We start from the raw sequence: 23,494 nt of genomic DNA on the forward strand, positions 1-23,494 counted from the left end.
CAACATCACATGTGCAGCAATTTTCTAATACAATTCCTATATAAATACAAAGCATTTGAGATGGTCTGAGCAAATCAGTTTGTCTCACGTCACGGGCATTTATGCTCTGTGATATGTTCTCTGCCAATGAAATGCAACCATGTTTACAGTATAGCAGGAAGGCCATTCTGTGCAAGGAATGTGACGGCACAGATTTTAAGAGGTATAATTAAGGTCACAGGCAGAAAGTAAATATGTAAAATGTAATTTGCAAGCTGGAACCACTCCAAGAAGTAAACACTCAAACTATCCAATATTTCCAGAGATGAGGTTTATATTATTTTAGTTTTAGAATTTCTCAGGAAATAAATAGTTACCAAAAAAAAAAAAAGGAGTCCAAATCAGACATCAACATTTGCTTATTTAAAGAGAGACCAGAGAGGGATTAACAGGTTCTCTGTTATCTATGCCAATTCTATAACACTGCTATGCTTGTTTTAATTCTACCATTAGGTAACGAATATCCTTTAAAATCAGACTCATAGAACTGTAGAGTTGAAAGGGACTCCAAGGGTCATCTAGGCCAACCCCCTGTAATACATGAATATTGACTCAATCATACATGACATATGGCTATCCAACCTCTGCTTAAAAACCTGCATGGACGGAGAGTCCACCACCTCTCGTGGGAGTCTGTACCACTTTCAAAGAGCTCTTACTGTCAGAAAGTTCTTTCTGATGTTTAGTTGTTTCTTGTAACTTGAACCCACTGGTTTGGGCCCTAGCCTCTGGAACAGCAGAAAACAGCTTGCTCCATCTTACAGCCCTTTAGATCAGGCTTACTCAACCTCAGCCCCCAAGATGTTTTTGGCCTACAACTCTCATGATCCCTAACTAGCAGGACCAGTGGTCAGGGATGATGGGAATTGTAGTCTCAAAACATCTGGAGGACCGAGGTTGAGGAAGCCTGCTTTAGATATTGGAATATGGCTATCTATCTCTTCTCAGTCTCTTCTTTACCAGGCTAAACATATCCAATTCCCTCAACCTTGCTAATAAAATGGAAAAAACATCAGCAATTGCACACCAAAAGGAAATGGCTGAAAACAGACTTCTATGGCATAACACTGATTTATTTGCTACATTTGTATCCCATTCTTCCAAGAGGTTGGGGACACTTTTTTATCTTTACAACTAAGGTTGTACAGATAAAACTCAGGTACATGAGCCAGAGGACAGTGATTTCAATTAGGTGCATGTAGCTGTTTCTTGATTTCTCCCAATGTAGTTTCTCCTGCAGTGGTGCAGCTAAGATATCCAGGCCTAAGTCCAGGGACTTGCAGCTCAGGGGGCCCTCAAATTACCACCCAAAGAAAAGGAAATGGTGGAGGCAGAGGCAAACATCAGGCCCAGCACCAGCATCTAGGCTGGCATGGGCAATCTGAAGTTCACACTAGTTGCCACAGTATCCTTTCTTTCTACTTGTTTTGTTTTTTTTAAAAAAATTGCCAGTGGGAGGCCAGCCAGACACATAAGGGATTACAGATGCTCATTTTACTATTAAAAGAATATTGTCCTTTTCGACAACAAAATCTGTTTATCATCTGGGAAGCAGAAGCATACTCCATTTTATTCCTGTATTCATGATGGTGCTATGCTTTAAGCGAGTCTTAAAATGAGAAATTGCAAGTGCTCTGTATATTTTTTTCATTTAGCGAGGTTGGTAAATGTGTTGGGTTTCTTTTCTTTCTTTCTTTTTTGGTGCGGGGAGGTCTGCTCTAACTTATCAGGAAAGAAAAAGCAGTTGGAAAGTACAGAATGGTGCTGGGAGGAGATAAATGTTAACAGCTGCACCACTGTTTTCATGCCTCATGAAATGCCATATCCAAGGGTCCCTCTAACTTTAGGGTGCATTTGAGGGGTAGAGTGGCAAGGGGAGCTGCAACAGGGAAGGTAGGGTTGAAAAGCCGCAGGGCATGAATGGCTTTTTGGAACCTGGCCCAATTTTTGTGACCTCCTAACATAGGATTTTCCCCCTTTGTGAGGAAATATCTGGGCTGCCATGCCTACCTCCAGTTTTGCATCCAGATCTGCATCTGAGGCCACCACATGTTCATCCTCCTTCTTTCCTGTGACTTTGATAAGAGTTTGTTTTGTCTTCCAGTATTTCTGCTGCATTTTATTGACCACAGACTTCTCTTGGCCTTGGGCATACCGATCATAAAATTCTCTTGAATAACTGCTAGGAAGCAAGATGCTAGTTTATTTACAAGAGATTTAAGAGACAATTTGAAATCATGTAAGATATCATATAAGCAGCATTTGATGCAATATCTCTGTCTGTATTTACATTCCTTGTACAGTTCTACACTGACTTGCATTTTCCCAACCTTAGCTCCTACTACAACCACCCCAGTTTTCCTGGCTTCTTCATACTTAGGGGTATGGATGAACTATTCTGCAGCTAATGCATTATAGCTTGAAATTTTTTTTGTCAGTTTTAAGAAAGGCCGTGCCTTAACTTCATTACTGCTACAGATACAGATACAAACACAGAGAAATCTACTTACTATTTGTGGTCGTCCATCTTTTGTTATTTTCTTCAAACACTATGAAATAAGGGGAGAAAAGCACAGCAAAATGATTGATGTGATTATGCATCCCAAACCTTTGTCGTGCTTATACTGTTTACTTTGAAAAATATAATGCATAAAGCAGTTTGAAATTATAGAGGGTTTTTCCAAACCCCCTCTGTGTTGCAATATTATCCATTTCTCAGAGAAGATAAATTCTTGTATCCTCAGTGAATCCCAAGGATTCAGCTAAGTTCACGTATGGATAATGAAGTTCTCCTTAGTAAATGTTTTTGCAGAATCATCACATTTTCTTTTGCATCAGTGGATGAGATCATTTCAGTTATGGTAGCCCTAAACCATGGCACAGACAACATTTAGCTGACAGATACCAATTATGCACTATATAGAGATATATATCACAGGATATATAAGGTATAGATATTCAGCAGTTTCACTATAATAAACAAGAAAAATAAGCTCTTTTAGGGCCATTTTTGCCCCCTTTTGTGCCACTTCCAGGTTCATGGTGATGCACATGTGCGCCATCACACATGCCTTGAATGCATGTGAATGGGGAGTTGCCTGTACTGCCCCTGGTACTGCTGGATATATACTTCATTTAATGTTGAAAAAGAGGGCGGCTGGAACACATCTAACAACTCACATAAACTTTCAGAATGAAGATATAAACCCAGTACAGGTACAACACTAGATTCTTGCAAATCATTAGGTGCAAATATGTAACCTATCTTATGAACACATGCCACACCCACCTTTCTATGGAGAAATTTTATTCCCTCCTTCTTTCCAGTTAACCATGATGCTACATAACAATTACACCAACACAAACTATCATCAACATAAATCAGGTTCCCTCATAAGCCACCTCAAACCATGGTTATATTTTGGGCTAGTAAAGCACTAGGGGTAGCTAAACATGGCTGACACAAGGAAATGAAGGGTGAGGGGAAATTGTTCCAGAGAACAGAGAAGTGAGAGCACATTACTGAAACTGGATGTCCATGTGCAAACTGTGGTTTGTAGAAGCCAGCATTACATCTCCATCCACAAATAAAGCTAGCAAGTATTATTTTTTAATATATATTTAAATGTCAGTAAGAGACAAGGAAAATTACCTTTTCCATTTATACTTTGGGGCTTTCAAACTGTCAGAAAACATTTACCTTTGGAAACAGCATTTTACATGAAAATAGGCTTTTTCAACTATATAGCAACGATTCACAGGATTGTGTAATAGGCTAAACATCAATTTAAGCCCAGCTATGCTGATGGTATGTTTTGTATGGCAGCCAATTACCAATGATATTAGTTTCGTACCAATCATGATATTTACATTTACATGTACTCCCACTGCAGTAATGGAAATACTCTAAAAAGGAATGAATATATGTAAGATTGGCAATAACTAAGACTATAACATGCTTTATTTCCTTCATCCTTAGGCTACCTTCTGTTCATTTCTTAATCATAAGGGTAGATGGATGTCTTAATCACATATTCTGGACTGTGACTTCTTTATGGATATCCCTCAGCTTCTCACAAAACAAGACGGCAGCTGCTATCTTGAATAAAGGCCAAGGGGGGAAAAACTGTTGCTGCCTTAGAGCTATTTCATTTCTTCAACTCTTGAGTAAAATTAGTGGAGGATAAGTGCAAAAAAATGTTGCTAAACAAAGTACGGTAACTTCATTTTCTAACTGCTTTTGATGCAGGTTTGTTTTTATAACAATCCACTATGCTGTTAAGGTATCATTTGAAGAACCCTTAGATTCCAATAGCCTAAAAGGAATACTCCTAATGGAAGAGGCAGGATTTGGGTTTTGCAGACACAATTACTTGTTTATGCAATCAGACAGGTAACAAATATGAAAACAAAAAGCCTTTCATTGTGACCTGACTAAGCTGTAGCTTGTCAGTGGCAGTTATTTTGTTTTTTGTGTTTTTAAGTTCCTAAATCTATCACCAACTAAAAAGCAAAAACAAATACCCTCTTGCAAGGTATTCAAGTTGATGGCTGCAATTTTGCATCAAAACAGTTGTTTGGGAATCTGTAGCTTTTATAATGAATATTCCTCCAGCTGTAGTAAAAACCTAGTTAGCAACTAATATCTAGCAAAAAATCCTCAATGAATTTAGAAACCTCTTTCTGCAATACAAAATTCTCAGTTATAAAATGCGAAATGCTTTTTGCTCCTCTTACTCAGCTTTTAAATTTCAGGAAGAACAGACCATGCTTCCAATGCTGTCCATTGCAGCTGCAGCAGTTTCTTGAACCCGCCAGTACTGGGCCCCGACCCAACAGCTGAAGACCTATGCCAGGGGTGGTCAACCTTTTTATACCTACCACCCACTAATGCATCTTTCTTGATGGTAAAATTTCCTTACTGCCCACCAGTGCTTGATGGAAGGAGAATTCAGCTTGTGCCATAGAACCCCCTACCACCCACCTAGAATCCTGAAACGCCCACTAGTGGTCAGTAGGGACCAGGCTGACAACCCCTGACCTATGCACTAGAGACATTTCCCCCTCTTTTTCCTCTGAAATACCAGAATCACCCCCATATACCATATGCAAAATTCCTTGAGGCTCCTTTCAGTTGCAAAAGTGGTTTATCACACAGCACAAAGGCTGTAGGATGTCCAAAAATCCTTGAGGTGCACAGACCTAGCTTCAATTGTTCTTTAATCCTATACCTGAACTACTTATAGCCCAATTCTAAACTCATTTAACTAGACTTGTGAAAAATATGTTTACCATGCTCCTGGAAGATTAAATGCAGAAGTCATCCAACCCTTCTACACTGGAGCACATGGGGGAGAATACATTCTTCTGTACAGCCAACATACTCTTGATTAACTATATGTAACCTTTTAGATCCCTCAGTACCATTTTGCGTTTCTGTTTCACTACCTTGTGTTCAACACCCTTAGCCAACACAGGGTGTGGCTGATAGAAGGTTTGGCTTTAATTTAACTGATGTGCCTTAAACTTATTTCTACCCAGGTCACTACCCAAGTGGTTCTTTCCCCTGTATAATCAGCCACTCTTGTAAGCTCTACCCACCCCACAAAATATTCCCTTCCCCATTCTTTCTGCTTTCAGGCTCCCAGTGCACCCTCTCCTTCAGCACTTAACTTCAGAAAACATGCAGAGAGTTTCTAGCTGTCCCTAATTTTGCACAAAGGTTAAAGTAAAATTAGATGTCAGGGGTCTTACAGGGGTAAAAGAAGCATTGCTGGAACAGGTGCTTTTAGCAGGATGGATAATAAAGAAAACTGAAGGCTGAGGAAACGTAACAAATGGGCAGGCCAAGAAGCAAGAAGAACAAAGGAATAAATACAGACAGGCTAATGTGAAGAGTGGGGGGGGGGCGGTAGGGGGGGTGAGTTACAGTCAAAGATCTCCAAGCATGGACTGTTGGCTGTTCCACACAGCAGCCTCATCCTGCTTCTTGTCAAATATAGGTCAGCTTTGCAAATAACCCAATTCCAGCAACTGTTGGGACCAATGGGAAGGAAAATATGAAGGAAACCACAGTGGACAGAAAGAAAAACTAAAGATACCCACCAACCTTTTGCATTGAGTGCAGCAGGCCTTGTGATTTCATGATTCTTCTGCCTTGGATTCTCCCACTCCTACCCACCCCTTTTGGACTGCTCGGTCCAACAGTGACCTTTGCTACTGAGGTGGTCTAGTCAGGAGAAACTTGCGGTTACAAGGGGTGACCACAAAGAGAAGCTTTGTTATGCTGCTACATTTTCCCGTATTTACTGCAGGTTTAACCAGCCTTAAGCTCTTGCTCCTGCTCTTTACAGTAAACAATGCTATCAATAAATAGGCAAAGTTAAGCTGCTACCAAGAATTTCACAAAGCATTATTGGCTTCATGAAAGGTTTTGACTGCAGAAAAGGATAGGCAGTCAATTGACTGGCAAGCATATATGGTAAAAAAGAGAGGGTGAAAATAGATTTCAATTAAAACAAAATTACCTCTCAGTAGCTTGCTTGTTCACACATTCCCATGTCAACCATTTGTGGCCTAGAAGCTTTCCTGCCTAGATTCCCAGTAACAATTCGACTGCCATAGGCAATCCAGGTGTGCAGTTATTTATCAATTTGGTCTGAACGTTGGCAAGGCATATGTGTGTGTGAGAGAGATTGCTGACATTAGTATTATCAGAGATGGAAAGTACAACATTTCAAGGACCTTAGCTGTTTGCGATGCTTTAAACCATACTCTGAAGGATTTAATCTAGAAAAGTGCTTTCAAGGTTATACCATTGCAAAATACTAGCCACCTGCCTTAACAACAGAACTAATATATAATGACTGGAGGCACAGCAAACCAGTTTTTAAAATAAACACAAAGAACAAGTAGAAATGCTACTCTTGACCTGTAAAAACAAAAACCAGGATTTACCTGCCAATTTAAACAGCTGCTTAAAATATTCATGTAAGAAAAATACCGGGGGGGGGGGAGATTAACATGGTATCCAAGGTAACATTTACACACTCTTGGAAACTACTATACAAAGATGTGGGATATTTTGATGCTATATTATAAGCTACCATGACAAGGAAACATAAAATGCTAAATATATAAAGCTGAAGCAAACAGTCATTGACCTAGTAGGAATATCTATTGGGAAAAACTCTGCACTACACAAAACCAGACCTTCCCCTCAGTATGAACTGAATATATAAATGACATTCTCAACCTTCCAAATGAACTGTCAGTTTTAAAAAAGGACATTGTAGCCCTATTTGGGTTTTTTGTTCACACATATGTAAGCGCATGGAGAGGGATAGGAGAGCTGTGCCCACTGAGCCTGCCTTCATTTCCTCATCACCACAAACAGGAGCAGAGAGTCTGTAAAGGGAAGAATGATGTGTTTACATTTCCCCCACAGCTGGGAACCTAAGTGATCATGCGCAGGGCACACTCCCAACCCTGATATTGCTCTTGCCTTGACTACCCTGGAGGCAGGAAAGCACCTTTAACTCAAAGGGTAGTTTCCTGGACTGTGAAGGGAAGAGTTGCCAAGGATGATCAATGCAGCGGAAGTGATGGTGACAGAGAATGGTGGGAAGCGTCTACCGGGGACATTCAATACAACCTGGTCCTAGAAATAATGAGACGACTTGTCATGGAAACAACTGTACATTTTCAGTCTTGCATTTTCATGCAGTCTTGTTGCCAGGTAATTCAGCCTGCAGCTACAATGAATAGCCACCTGGCATCTCTCAACCCCCATTGCAGTTTAATGCACCTTATTCTGTTGCTATGAAAAGGCACCTGAACATATAAGTTCAGAAGCAAGCAGCTTCCAAGTATAAAACATTGGCTATCCCTGCTTCTGAGTTACACCAAAGTTTTCAAAGGCCAATGAAACTACCTTAGTGACCAAGTCAGAAAAAGATCCTGAAGCTATTAGCATGAAAGTGAAATTATAACCCAACGTAACAGATATGGGGGTGAATCTTAAAACAAGTGAATGGAATAAATTTCACAGAAATTTCCCATGCACCAATCCCCAAAGTTACTCTGGAGGATTAGGTGGGGGGCTTCTAAATAACGTAGGATATAGCACACAGGCTGCTGGAAAGGGAAGAACAGCCCACAATCTGGCAGAGGCCTGCTCCTAATTTTGCACACACACACATCCTTCTCTGTGCTGTTCGTTAGGAATCCTCATCCTACAAAGAGGCTATCCATGGGCAAAGGTGTCTGAAGGAGTGAGGTGGGTGAGTACCTTTCATTTCCCCCCTTTCCATTCACTCGTTTTAGAATCCAAGCCATAGAAAATAGCCAAGGACACACTGGTTGTTCAGCAAGTTAGCTTCTTTTTCTTTTAAAATGAGCAAGTTAATTGTTTCATCTTAAAAATAAATAAATCCCTTACTTGGGATTGGACACCTTATTCAACTATACTGGACCCAACTTCTAGATATTATAAAAAAAAAAATTTCTTTCCAGTAGCACCTTAAAGACCAACTAAGTTAGTTCTTGGTATGAGCTTTCGTGTGCATGCACACTATGATACATCTAAAGGACATACACAGATTCAGTTCTTACAGAACCTAGTTGAACTTACTGCAAGTTAACCATGTGAAAAAAGAGAAAATGTGGAAAAATAGGGTTGTAATGTTTTCTCCAACAAAATTCGTTGTGCAATGAAGGGCAGTGATTCGTGGAGCAGCAATGATAACTTGCACTTGTTGAATTTTCACTCCAAAGGATTAACTTGCAAGGGTTTGAGATTTAATTAGCTACATTTGCACCCCATCCTTCTTCTAAAGAAGTCAGGGTGGCATACACAAGGTCAAACCATTTTATCACAACTCTGTAAGAAAGGTTAAGCAAGTTTCATGGCCACATAGGAATACAAAGCCAAGTCTCACCAGACTGAGTCCAACATTTATTCAGCATTCCACACTAGCAATTAGCAGCATATATTGCTTTTAGCATAGCCATCTGTTAGTTTTAAAATGGTAACCCACATCTAAAAACAAAATTGGTGACATCAGTCTTAATGAGCATTTGTTGGCTGGGGTGACGGGAGTAGTAGTCCAAATCATCTGAAAGGTACCAGGTTGATGGAAGGCTGAAATACTTCTGCCTCCCCACCCCCTACCAGAATGAGGGACAGAGTCCTGTCTGGTCTGGCAATGTGGTATTCTAAAGGATATATGGGTCCACTGAGCGATCCAGTGTAATTTAATGCATTAAGCATTATCTAGATTCAGTGGAACTAAAATGTTAACTTCCAGCCTGATCATGCACCAAGTTTGGCAGAAGAATGCAATTATGTGCGGCTTTCTTGCTTTTATGCTGATACACAGTTATTTTCAACTTCTATTTTTGCATCATTTTTCACACATGATAAACTACTTGACTGGGATAATATTAAGTGTTCTTCAAGAGAAACAATTCTTGGGATCCTGGGCCCAATGAACATTAAAAACTCGCATAATCATACCCATTCGTTCAGGTTGCTTTTGTCTGTAAGAGTCTTTATGTTTAAGAGCCAAACTTCATATTCAGAAACTTCATGTGGCTATACTCTTCCAAGGATGCTGCAAGTCAGCAATCACATGCTCAAATGTTTCCTGTCACATGCTTATATGTTTCCCATTGTTCTTATATATGCAATTGCTTTAACTATTTTAATATTTGTGACTTCTTTTATATTATATTATATTGTATATTGCTTCTGCATGTTTCATTGGGAAGTGATTAATAAATTAATCAAATGAATAAATACGAAACTGCATGTGGAAATCTTCCATTGATTTGCTAGTTTCTATGTTTAAAAGATTTTATCTGGTTAACACTGGAAAGCATTCAGTTATGTTATTTACCGTATTTTTCGCTCTATAGGACGCACTTTCCCCCCTCCAAAAATGAAGGGAAAATGTGTTTGTGTCCTATGGAGCGAATGCAGGCTTTCGCTGAAGCCTGGAGAGCGAGAGGGGTCGGTGCTCACCGACCCCTCTTGCTCTCCAGGCTTCGGACAGATATCCGCAAGCCTGGGGAGCCAGGCGGGAGTTCCTGCCAGGCTCCCAAGGTTTGCGGATAGCAGCCTCCAAACCCGACCTGGTTTGGAGGCTGGCGGTGGGGAAAGCAGTGCTTCTCCCCACCGCCAGCCCCACAAGCTCGGGGGACAGCGGGGAGGCGGAGCGCCGCCTTCCTGCTGTTCCCTGACCTGGTTTGGAGGATGGTGGTGGGGAGAAGCGCTGCTTTCCCCACCGCCAGCCCCACAAGCTGGGGGGACAGCGGGGAGGTAGAGCGCCACCTTCCCGCTGTCCCCCGACCTGGTCTTTGGGGCTGGCGGTGGGGGAAAGCAGCATTCCCCCCCCCCCGCCAGCCCCAAAGAGCAGGTCGAAAGGAATCCAAAGCCTCCGGAGCCCAGCGGGAACTCCCGCTGGGCTCCGGAGGCTTCAGGTGAATGCACCTTGAATGCACAGAACGCACCTTGACTTAGAGGGGGAGAACAAGAAAAAAATTTTTTTCCCCTGTTCTCCCCCTCCTATGGTCCAGTGCGTCCTATGGTCCGGTGCGTCCAATAGAGCAAAAAATACAGTACACCATCTGCTTTTGAAGTTGTTTAGACCACGGAATATACACCGTTTTTGAACTGCATGGAGGAAAGAGACAACATATGTTGTGAACTGCCCTGAGATGTATGGGTATACAAATTTAATAAATAAATATATGTACATTTGACAAATAAAATTAGCATTCTTAGTAGAACAAAATATTCATTAAGCTGCTCTCTTCGGTATACGGCACAATTTATGTACTGAATGATTTACAACTTTATTTTGGTTTGTTCTTCCAACAACTCTCTACAGTACATGACGACTATTTCCATTTTCCACTTGTGGAACCATTATGATGAACAATATTTTTTCAGATAGAAAACTGATGCTGGTGGCATGCCTAGAACCAGATAGTGACTGCAGAGGGCTTAAACAAATGCCTCCTTGACGCCCTAGTATATTAAAGTGCTGGGATCTATGAAATGGGCTAGGAAAGAACTTGAGCACCAGTGGAGAAAGACCCAAGCAAAAAAATGACTGCATATCCCAGGGAGTCTATATCCAGGCCTATGAAGTGGCAATGATGGGTAGTTTGCTACCTTGTGACAACAGAACCTTTCCAGCTGGTGCATGAGTTGTCTGGCTGGAAGGCAAACTATCATTTATTTGTATATTTGTGACCTGCACTTTCGCAACAAATATCAAGGCAGCTTACAACATAAATACAATGAAATCAATAAATAACTACAGTATCTGCAAAACGTAATTAGAAACATCAACAAAACCGCAATACTCATTGTTTAGTTTGATTCTTTGTTGATAAAAAGTTGCTCAAATACAATCTGGCATGAATGCCACACTTCCTGTGAGTCTACTTCAGAGATGTCAGAAATTCTCACTTGGATTGGTTTGAAAGAGTTTCCCTAAAGTTTGTTGTCAGAGTCATTTCCTGAAAGTTTTGCATGGACTTGTCAAACTCAGGTGAAAACCCTGTTTGGCTATGAAGGTCACAGGATGACTTTGGACAAGTCCCCATCTCACAGTGCCCTTGGAGACTAGGTGGGATATACAATGTGAAGCAATGCGTGGAGAACACTGGCAACATGTAAAATACATACAGAGAAGTATGGCTTAGGGAAGGTAGGGTCCTGACAGACTCCAACTACAAAGCTGCTGCTGAAGGGGTCAGAGATTATCTTGCCCTTAAGCCCAAAGAGACTTCCTGCTCAGGATGCCTAGAAACTACCGGGGTGGTGGTGTGTTTGGGGGTTTCTGTTGGGTTGAGAGTTTATTTTGGAGAAACATTTTTACTGATACTGCAACTGTTTTTGTATTTTTCTTGTCAATACTTTATGATGAATTAGGTAGGGATTGTCTGATTTTATTGCATATTTAATGATGTTTTCATATTGATATTGTAAGCACGGTTTAACTATGGAAAGACAGCATACAATGATGATGAGGTCTAAATAAGCCCCCAGGGAGCTTTCCATCCACCTGTTCTCCCTGTCCTCCTGTTAACCTGCCACTATTTCTAGGACAGGAGTGCAATACAGTGGTGCCCCGCAAGACGAATGCCTCGCAAAACGAAAAACCCGCAAGACGAAAGGGTTTTTCAGTTTTTGCGTCGCTTCGCAAGACGAATTTCCCTATGGGCTTGCTTCACAAGATGAAAACGTCTTGCGAGTTTGTTCGCTTTTTTCCTAAAACCGCTTGAAGAGGCGCAGTTGCGACGGACCGTGCTTCGCAAGACGAAAAACATCGCAAGATGAAAAGACTCGCGGAACGAATTATTTTCGTCTTGCGAGGCACCACTGTACAGTTGCCATCATGATCCTAAACATTTCAGATGGTGCAAGTTATAAGCTATAATTCATGATTTCTGCTTTCAGATGATCATATATTGAATACTTAATGGGTCAAGCTACAAATGAGCCTTTCCCCTATGCATGCAGCCCCACCACTCCTTGCAATCAAACCAGTAAGTCTCCAATTAACCATCATTTCCTGTATCATCCAAACCATGAATCTATGGTTACAAACTAGGATATTAAAACAACTTCAAACCATGGTTTAACATACTGGCTTGTTCCGCAGCTGATAACCATAGTTTCCTGGTTTGGATAAGACTGGAAACTTCCCCATTCATAGGAGCCAACTCCTAGGGGGCAAGGTCCCTTTGCACCACCAAATAACATATTTGAGGGGTCTGGTTCCCCTCCCCCAAAGTTGATAGGCATTGCCATTCAAATGGTGTGCATGTACCGCATATTGTGATCAATTATGTGGGGTGCTGCTTACATGCCCCCCAATATGTTATTCAAGTTGCCACCCCGTCCTGATTTGTCTGCTGAATCAGCCGGGAAAGAAGCAAAGGGGCTGCACGCATGTGTGGGCAAAAGGCTCATTCATATTCCAGTTTACGAAGCTGAGACATGACCACCCCAACACAGTCTTTATCACTGGATAATGCAATCTCTAAAACACAGATCAAGACCATACAATTCAGGGCTTGTGCAGTGCCTAGCAGGCACCCAAAGTACCAGTCCTCGGAGCCAACTCTCAGGGGCCGGGGTCCCTTTGCCCCCCAAAAAAACATTTGAGGGGGCTTAGCGCCCACCCCAAGTTAATGGACGTTGCCATTCAAATAGTGGGTGGGTGCCGCATCTTGTGATTATGTGGGACCGGGCTTATGTGCCGCCACCCCCAATATTTCATTCAAGTTGGCCCCTCTGGTACCAGTGCTGTAGATTTAATCAATGCTTTTTTTCCCTTAAAAAAAATGTTTAGGGGTCCTCTCATTTTCCTACTCATATTGAAATATTGCCCCTCAATGAGGCCAAACTTAGATTCACAAAATGTTTAGGGGTATGCATACCCCCAGGAAAAAAAGCACTGGGTTTAATAATAATAATACCCATTATTATTCCTTATCAGCTTGAATGGTAACACTGTGCTGCTGACCTCAAAAAGTGTCAGTAGCAGTTTCCCTGGCCTGCGAACAGCAGGCGCCCAAGTTAACGACTGAAAGCAAATAATGCAGCAAATTACGAAAGAAAAAAAAGAAAAACACCAAACCGGGGAGGAGGAAGCAAATGCACCTGCTGGTTGTCATATCTGCTAAAAGGATGAGAAGGGAGGGCGGGGGATACCGAGCAAGCAAAGGGTGAGGCGTTGGGGGGTGGGGGGGGGGGAAGAGATGCCATTTTGGAACCGGGGGAATTGCGGTTACTCAGGCGAAGCGATTGGGGAGGGGGGTTGAATCCTGACCCCCCCCATTGCAGCTCCCTTCTCCCTCTGCCAGGGACGCGCCCCACCCTCGCACCCCGACCCACCTCCTGCTTCCAGGCATCCCCGAGCTATTCGCCTCTCCTCCTCCTCCTCCGTGAGAGACACGCCGCCTGCCGCCTGCCGAGGTGGTTGGTGGTCCCTGCCCGGCATGCGCGGCTCCGCCCTGCGGCGGCGGCGGCGCTGCCTCAGGAGGAAGAACCTGCTTTTCCAGCTGGGCCGAAGCGGCGCTCCTTCCCCACTTACCTTGGCCGCGGCTCTGAGGGAAGAGGGCAGAGGGCGGCTGCGTGCGTCGCCCCCCCCAACTCCCTCGAAGGGCTCCGCGGCCTCGCGCCCCTCCTCACAGGGGGAGCCTCATGGCGGCCGCTGCCTGGCCAGGGACTCCCCCTCCCCTTTCCTCCGCCCGAGAATGGTTTGCTTTTGTTTTTACCTCACGTCGCCCGCGGCCGCCGTGGCTCCAGGTGTTCCAGCGCCGCCAGCGTCACAATGTTCCTCCGCCGGGGAAGAGAACGGCCCCGAGCAGGGGAGGAGCTTCGGCCGCCACCGCCGCTGCCGTTGTTACCTCAGCCTGCCCCCCAGTCCCGACCGCCCGGTTCCCCTCCTTTGCCTCAGGCGGGCGAAAGACCCGGGCGGCCTGACGGGCTTGTTTGTTCTTCTGGGCCCGGAGGCGCCTGGCGCGGCTGTGGCTTCCTGCGATTGTTCTCCCTTTCTCGCCACCAAAGCGCCGAGACGGCACTGCAGCTTGGAAGTGTTCCCGCTGCTCCCTCCCGCCTCTCCCAACACATAAAATAGGGCTCCTGTGCTTTTTGCTTTTTTTTTTTGGACACTCAACAGGTGAAGCTCGTCCCACTTCACCTGATGGAATTTGTCGCAGACCCTCCAATAAGGGCGTTCTATTCCATGATGATGATATATATTGCCTCAGACACTCAGGGCGGCTTCCAACATACAGCTGTACCTTTATTCTCAAACTTAATCCATTCCGGAAGTCTGTTCCAAAACCAAAGCGTTCTGAAACCAAGGTACGTTTTCCCATAGAAAGGAATGCAAAATGGATTAATCCGTTCCAGGCTTTTAAAAACAACCCCTAAAACAGCAATTTAACAGGAGTTTTAGTATCTAACGAGACCACAGATCCATAAAATGAAAGCAGTAAACAATGCACTGCAGTCACACAATCAGTAGCTGAACTGAGTTCCACACAGTCACAAAAACAAGACAAAGAAGCCGCAAAAACAAAAACGCAAAATAAATAGCAAAAACACAGACCTCAGCGTAACAATCAAAATGGAAGTGTGGCCTCAAATTGGAAGCGTAACACTCAAAACGGAGCATGTTCGGCTTCCGAAAAATTTCACAAACCGGAACACTTACTTCCAGATTTGCAGTGTTTGGGTTCCAAGTTGCTTGAGTACCAAGGTGTTTGAGAACCAAGGTACCACTGTATCTAAAAACATAAGCTGAGAGAATATGCACAACTCGCAGACTTAGCATATAGAATAAGAGAACAAGAAGAACGTAACGTTTAAAGAAGACTGGTAAAACGTTTTATTGAATATATGGGAAATAATTGTATACAGCTGAAAACCCTGGCAGCATTATGATAAATTCAACAGTGTAAACAAGTTTTGATGGATGCAATAATGGAATACTGAATGTGCAGGGATTTATGATATGTAAAATGAACCATGGAAAGAGAAGAAGGGAAGTCACTGATATCTTAAGGATGCAAAATGAGTATTTTAAATTGTAAAACAGAAAATTTAATAAAAATTAAGAAAAACATAATAAAACATTTTTTTAAAAAACCTTCCCTATACAGAGCCTTCAAATGGCTCAGGAGTTAGATAAGTCCATACCCTCCAATGGAAATAGGGACGGAAAAGCGGGACATTTTGGGGTCAAAAGAGAAATCAGGATGTCTTCTACAAATCCAGGACTGTCCCTGGAAATTAGGGACACTGGGAGGGTCTGTTGCCAGATACGCTCCTGGAGGAAAAGCGTAGGAACCCTCTTCCCACTTTATTTATACATCTATATACCACCTTTAATCCTCCAATGGTCTCAAGGTGGTGTGTGCATGGTTATCCCCTCCTCCCCATTCATCCTCACAACTTCCCTATGAAATAGGTTAGGCTAAGACATAGTGACTGGCTCAAGGTGAGCTTCATTGTGACCAGGGGGTGCCAACTTGAATAAAAAATAGGGGGGTAAGCCCTGCCTTGCATAATTGATCACATGATGCGGTGCACACACACCATTTGAATGGTGTTGCCCATCAATTTTAGGAGGTCAAATATTTTACTGGGGGGCCAAAGGGCCCTTAGGAGTTGGCGCCTATTGTTCATGGCTGAGTAAGGATTCCAACAGCTTTCCTATGCAAGAAACAGATTTGAAACATCGGTGTATTTAGATATGTGGCTAAAGATCAATCTTTTCCAAACGTGGCGCCCTCTGGATGTTTCATACTACGACTCCCTTGAGCCCCAGTCAGCATGGCCAATGGTGTGGTGGGAGTTGTAGTCCAACATTTCTGGGTGCCAGGTTGGGGATGGCTGGCCTAACCTCTCCTCTGATTTACACTCATTCTAATTAGCAGGCACTGCAGAATAGTTGTTTTCTGGGCGGCACTCAGAAATAGCAAAAAACAGTTTACACTGGCATATTGGAAGGAAGGATGGGGGGGGGGATATAAATTTAATAAATAAATATATCCTGCCATTGGTTTGTCTCTGGGTAGCATGATCCATACGGAAAAGAGAAGAGAAGAGAAGAGAAAAAGCTATAGAGAATATAAGATGGTTTACAGTGGGGGCTGCTTCATTAGGTATATGGGGCACTATCCAACCTTCCTGATACTGCCCTCAGCTAGCCCCCCACCTGCCTGCCTCCCTATGTACAACCAGTCTAGAGAATGGCACTGTGTGTTGGTTTACTGCTCCTTAGACTCAGCTTACCCTTTGTAAAACTTAACAGGGAAGCTGAGGTCAAAACTATAACTGGCACTTCCAATGAACACAAACCACCACTGTCTCATTTCATTTCATTTCATTTATTTGTATGCTGCATTGCCACACACACAAAAATTATGCTCAAGGCAACTTGCACAAAGAAAGCAATACAGTGGTACCTCGGGTTAAGAACTTAATTCGTTCTAGAGGTCCGTTCTTAACCTGAAACTGTTTTTAACCTGAGGTACCACTTTAGCTAATGGGGCCTCCTGCTGTCGCCGTGCGGCCGTGCGATTTTTGTTCTCATCCTGAACCAAAGTTCTTAACCTGAGGTACTATTTCTGGGTTAGTAGAGTCTGTAACCTGAAGCGGATGTAACCTGAGGTACCACTGTATATTTCAAAACAAAATGAGTTTCCTAATAACATAGCCAAGCAACACAATAGCAAACATAATAACTTACAAAAATCAACATTTCAGAACTATAAATAGAACATGATTACATAAACCACATCCAGGATCCAATAACAAAAATAACAAGGGAACTTTGCAGTTTCTGCTTGGTCCTAGAAACTACCCTCTCATGATGTTGCTCTCAGTCCTTCTCCTGTAGCAACTGTCTGTTTAACTCCCCACTCCACTTTACTTCTAAAGATCACAAAAACTCAACTACACAAGCAGCAGCACTGAGCATGTAACATCTTTTGATTCTTGTTTTTGAATGCCTAAGTTTCAAATAACAATTATGTGTAACTGAACAGCAGCTGGTCCAATAAGTTTGTGTAGGTTTTTGGCATTAGAACCACAAACCTAAGCTTTCCTCTAAAAAAAGTGAAAGTTTGAAGATGGACGTTAACAGTTCAAGAGGTAAAATATAATTATGAATATGTTACTTAAAAAAAAAATCCAACATCACTTCTCTGCTATCTCTGCCCATGTCCAGAATTTTCAGTTATAAATGTCTGTTGTTATATGTTGCAATTGTACTGTTTTGCAATTGTACTGCAGATGGCTCATGGAATGTGAATGCTATCGTTTTAAGAACAGTTTCCTTTTGTTCCTGCTGGGGTTTAGTATAGTGGTTTACTTTTGCAATATTCTCATTATTTCAACTTCCACTCTCTTCCATATCTTTATATAGTGCACTGTAGTGCACGCTGTTCACCTTCCATTTAATTTTCTGTCACTGATAGCCTTATTCCTTTGCCAATATTTTGGTATGCAATGTACATGCAGACAACAAAGGAACCGTGGGCTGCTTTTAATTTGAATAGCAAGAATGAAACATCTGGAGTGAAAATCTAGTGGATATTCTGTGGAAATCTAACTTACGCAAGATAGGAATATTCCTTTCTTTCACTGAAATGGAACAACATAGTGGGAGGATAAGACATCGTGAGTTCTCACTTTAAAAGAACAAAATCTGCCGTTTATGCATCCACTTGAAGTGTTAATTTGTTCATGCATTTATTACATAAATAAAATTTAAACTTATTTTCATCCTTGATTTCATTAAGCAGCACAACTGCTTTGATTAGTCATAATTCAAAATGAACTTTATAAATCTATTCCTAATGCAGGAGAGATTTTGTTCACATTAAGGATACTCAGTTTAAATGCACTTTATGATTGTCACACTACTTATGATTATATTACTCAAACTGTTGTGTACAGGCATTCATCATTTGCAGGGTGAGAAACAATCACATTTATATGTTACTGTTCTTCCAAGGACCTTAGAGTGGCACCCATGAGATTATTTCATTCTTTCCTCATAATAACCCTGAATGCTACTTCTCTCTCTCTCTCTCTCTCTCTCTCTCTCTCTCTCTCTCTCTAGCAATCAATAACAATTGTAATATTGCCTCAGGGAACAATGTGAATGAGCCTGCACATACCTCAAGCTCATACTTTGCCCTCTTTTTTTGCACCACAAAAAAGTCTAAATTCAAGGAACTGTGGTTTGTTTGAATTATGACTAATGATAACAAGCCAGGATCAAAAGCATGTTTTCAGATCTTGGTTTGTTCCAAAACTGATAGTGGATACAAACCACAATTTACTGGGCTTGGAGGTCACATGGAAGAGCAGTTAACTTAAAAGCGAACTCCTTCCACAAAGTGGGAAATGATAGCTTTCCACAAAATCTGAACATATACATATACACAGTGGTACCTTGGTTCTCAAACTTAATCCGTTCTGGAAGTCTGTTCCAAAACCAAAGCGTTCCAAGACCAAGGCGCGCTTTCCCATAGAAAGTAATGCAAAATGGATTAACCTGTTCCAGACATTTAAAAACAACCCCTAAAACAGCAATTTAACATGAATTTTACTATCTAACAAGACCACTGAGCCATAAAATGAAAGCAATAAACAATGTACTGCAGTCACACACCCAATCAATCAATCAGTAGCTGAACTGGGTTCCACACAGTCACAAAACCAAACCAAAAAGAGCCACAAAAACAAAAATGCAAAATAAATAGCAACAACAGGCAGACCTTAGCGGTAGCGTAACACTCAAAACAGAAGCGTGGCACTCAAAATGGAAGCGTAGCACTCAAAACAGAAGTGTGGCAGTCAAATTGGAAGTGTGGCACTCAAAACAGAGCACGTTCGGCTTCCGAAAAAAGTTCACAAACCAGAACACTTACTTCCGGGTTTTCAGTGTTTGGGTTCCAAGTTGTCTGAGTACCAAGACGTTTGAGAACCAAGGTACCACTGTATATAATCTCAGTACATTACCATTCAGTACAGCCATGTAATTTTTCTAATTCCCCAGTATTGAACAAATTGATTAAGCATTTTAAATTTCTTTAAAGTGCTTTTTCTACTGTCCCTAAAATGAATAAGTTACATTAATTTCAAACAGCTAATGACAGACTTTATTTTCCCACAATTTATTTAGAGTTGCTCTCCGGGACTTCCGGTGGAGCGCGAGCCCGGCACAAGCGAGGGATTTCTCCGGGAGGGAAACCCTAGCTATTTCAGCCAAAAAGGGGGGTTTTTGGGGCGTAAACCCCCCCCACCAAACCTCTGGAGGGTGTCCAGAGATCCAGGTTCCCGGCGGTGCCTGAAAGCTGCTCGCCCGGCCGTCAGGTAGCCTCCGAAAAGGAGGTGAAGAGTACGGCAGTTTGAGACGGCTGGCTATCGGGAAGCCATTGCTGCGGCTGAATAGCGAAGCCCCGAGCTTGAAGGGAACAGCGCTCCGCTCTCAAATTAAAGAAATTCGGACTTGCAATATATAAATTGGACTATCGGTTTGGAAATATAAGGGAAGTCCTGAATTAATAAGAGAAGATTCCGAGTTCAGCGTTCGTTTGGAATCAGTAAAGACGCACGACGGTAAGCAGAGCCAGAAAGCGAAAGTGAACTGCCGCTAGTGGCTATTGTCTCCGTTTCTCCCTAACAATAAGAAACTGTTGCAAACAAAGTTAAAGAAAGTAACTTTGTATAAACGCTAAGGGGGACAGAAGAGGACTGTGAGTTTAAATGAAGGTCCCAGATGTATCTGAGGCTCTGAGACTTTGAGTTAATTTCCCGTTTATATTTCTGTGAATAAACTGGTACGCTAAAGAAGGTTTATCGGCGCCATATTAACCAGCTACGCAGAGTACTTTTTGCAGAGAAAAAAAAAGCGACTAAAGTGTCTTTTTGGTGGATGTTGGGTTATATACATGTATATACTGTTTTTTTTTTGCCTCCTTTGTTTAAGGATTTAAAACTGAGAAATTAAGAAGAAGATAAGGGATTTTGAAGTATAATTTTGAAAAGAAGAGGGTCTGACTCCCCCAGTGGATGTTCTGTGATAGTACAACTTGTTTTTCTTTGCGAATCTTCCGCTGTGGAGGCTATGGGAGAAATAATTGCTTTCTGTGAGATTTCCTCCCCCTGGAAATGTTTTGAATTCCCCTATTTTTAAGGGACGGTTGCTGGAGCCCCCTAGAGACAATTGGATTACAAAATTAGACTATATTCTGGGACTTTAAATCAAGCTTTTGTATTACTTCCCGCATCATTTTCTGGATTACAAGTGGGTCCTCAAGCTGGATTATAACAAAACCTTTTCTTTGGTCTGCTAAGGATTAGCCCGAATGGGGGCAAGAAGATAAATTTATTGAATTGGACATTTTCAACTTCACATTTGTTGTGGAAGCGTCTCCAATTAGAAAGTTGGCTTTATATTAATCTCCTAATATTGCCTCAAAAACTTTGGATTAATATTTTGGACATTTGGACATTTGGAAATTGTATTTTGGTGTTTTTATGTATTTTGCTAATCGGTTTGTATAGATAATATTGGGTATTTGGAATTGGGATTGGAGAAGATGTCACATGTGCCAAAAAAAGGGGCGGAGGGGGGGACACCAACAGATAGGAGAGCTTCAAAACAGGAAACAGAGTTTAGAACGGAAATATTGAAAATGTTTGCAGAAATAAAACAAAGTGAGAAGAACTTGGAGACAAAACTAGAACAGGTGGACAATAAAATTGGGAAAATGGATAAAAAATTGATGAGACAGTTAATGAATTGAAAGGTCAGATCAAAGAGGTTTCGAAAAGAGTGGATGAGGGGCTAAAGAGGACAAAGCAAGAAATGAAAGAAATGAAGCGGGAGGAGGAAAAGATGAAGAATGAGATGGTGGATTTAAACAAAGCACAAGAGGAAATAAAGGATTCCATTGCTATGAATGAATTGAGACAGAGGGAGGTAAATTTGAGACTGAGGCAAGTTCCAGAGGCGCAGAATGAAAATATAAGAGAGAAATTAATAAAGGAAATTGCACAGTGGTTGGATTTACCAGAGGAAGAAGTTGCAAAAACAGTACAAAATGCATTCAGAATGAAAATAAGGACAACTAAAACAAAGAAATTTCCGGGAGACTGTTTGATTACATTTAAGGACAGAGAGATGAGAAATTTGATTTTACAAAGAAATAGAGAGAAAAGGCTCTATATAGATGGGAACTACATAATCATTTTTAAAGATATACCAGTTAGACTGTTGAAACGAAGAGAAGCGTACAAACCACTTGTGCAAATCCTTAAGAAGAATAAGATTGACTTTAGATGGGAGTTTCCGGAAGGAGTCTCGTTCTTTTATAAAGGTATGAGAAGAAGACTGACAAGCCCTGAAGAAATAGGGAAATTCATGAGAAGATATAAAGAACTACACACGGGAGAGGAAGAGGTTAAGGGAGCGGAAGGAGGAGTAAGACCGTTGGGAGAAGAAGAGGAACAGAATGGGGAAAAATCGGAAGAGGAAGAGGTTGAAGAGGAAGAAGAAGAGGTAGATAGATTGTAAGAAAATATTTAAATTTATTTAATTTGAAGGAAGAATGGCGCTAAAATTTTGGAATTGGAACATTAATGGGATGAACGATAAGAAGAAACGCAATAAAATTGAACAATATTTAAAAAAGAAAAATTTGGACATTATATGTTTACAAGAAACCCATGTGGCAAAAAGACACAGGAAAATTTTGATTAACAAAAGATTAGGGAATGAATTTATCTCTTCTGGCAAGGACAAAAAAAGGGGAGTGGTCCTCTACATCAAAAATAAAATTGAATCTCACCAACTGTTTAAAGATGAAGAAGGAAGAATCATAGCTGTTCAAATCAATTGGCAAGGCGAAAAGTTGATAATTGTCGGGATCTACGCACCAAATGGAAACAAGACTGATTTTTATAGATCATTGGAAGAAAAACTATCTGAGTATGTGGACCAAAAAATTATAATAATGGGAGACATGAATGGTGTGGTATCATTGGAAATGGATAGGCAAAGAGAAGTAAAGAACAACGAAGGGAAATTGCCTAAGACATTTTTCACAATGACGAAAAACTGCAATCTGATTGACATTTGGAGACTCAAACACCCATTGGAGAAGCAATTTACATATTATTCAGAACCGAATCAGTCATTATCAAGAATAGATCAAATTTGGGTTTCGAATGATCTAACTCCAAGAATCAAAAAAATTGAAATTCAGGCCAAAGTTATTTCGGATCATAACCCTATAGAATTGGAGTTAAAAGGTTTTGAAGAAAGAACTTTCAGGTGGAGATTTAACGATAATTTATGGGACGATCAGAAGATGGTGGAAAAATCACAAAAGAAACTCTCGGAATATTTTATGGACAACATCGATAAAGGCACGAAAATGAGTATTGTATGGGACGCAAGTAAGGCAGTAATGAGAGGATTTTTTATTCAGCAAAACTCATTGAGGAAAAATAATAAAGAAAAAAGGACAAAAGAGATTTTAAGACAGATCATGGAAAATGAGCAAAAACTGATCAAAAAACCTAACAACTCGAAAATAAAGCAGGAAATAAGGATTCTACAAACTCAATTTGCAATGATAATAAACAAAGAAGTTGAATGGAACATTAAAAGGTTAAGACAAAAAAACTTTGAGTTTGCAAACAAATCAGGAAAATGGCTTGCGTGGCAACTGAAAAAGAGAAAGGAGCAGAGTACAATCAATAAAATTAAGATAAATGGAGAGGAGACAGTTGATCCGAAAGAAATAAGGAGAGGTTTCTTGGAATTTTACAAACAGTTATACAAAAATAAAGAAAGGAACAATAAGAAGAAAATAGAAAGATACCTAAAAGAGAAAATGGTGC

General features: G+C 41.3%; 1 protein-coding gene across 15 annotated transcripts in view; it reads right to left on the bottom strand.

The window, feature by feature from the left end:
• The window catches only part of ICA1 (islet cell autoantigen 1), a 66,029-nt gene extending 51,398 nt beyond the window's left edge, over nucleotides 1-14,631 (bottom strand). For 2 of the 15 annotated variants that reach the window (XM_053409478.1, XM_053409479.1), the window contains exons 1-3: nucleotides 14,338-14,629; nucleotides 2,550-2,588; nucleotides 2,050-2,236 (exon numbers count right to left, since the gene is read on the bottom strand). In XM_053409478.1, coding sequence (XP_053265453.1) covers nucleotides 2,050-2,236; nucleotides 2,550-2,566 — 204 coding nt within the window. In that variant the 5' untranslated portion in view covers nucleotides 2,567-2,588; nucleotides 14,338-14,629. Of the gene's footprint in view, nucleotides 1-2,049; nucleotides 2,237-2,549; nucleotides 2,589-13,954; nucleotides 14,132-14,153; nucleotides 14,279-14,337 lie in introns of those variants that run through there. The other 13 variants (XM_053409470.1, XM_053409467.1, XM_053409475.1 and 10 more) reach the window with 13 other exon arrangements.
• Nucleotides 14,632-23,494: the final 8,863 nt, after the last annotated feature.

The sequence above is a fragment of the Podarcis raffonei genome, chromosome 12, assembly GCF_027172205.1.
Source record: "Podarcis raffonei isolate rPodRaf1 chromosome 12, rPodRaf1.pri, whole genome shotgun sequence".
Lineage (NCBI taxonomy): Eukaryota > Metazoa > Chordata > Lepidosauria > Squamata > Lacertidae > Podarcis > Podarcis raffonei.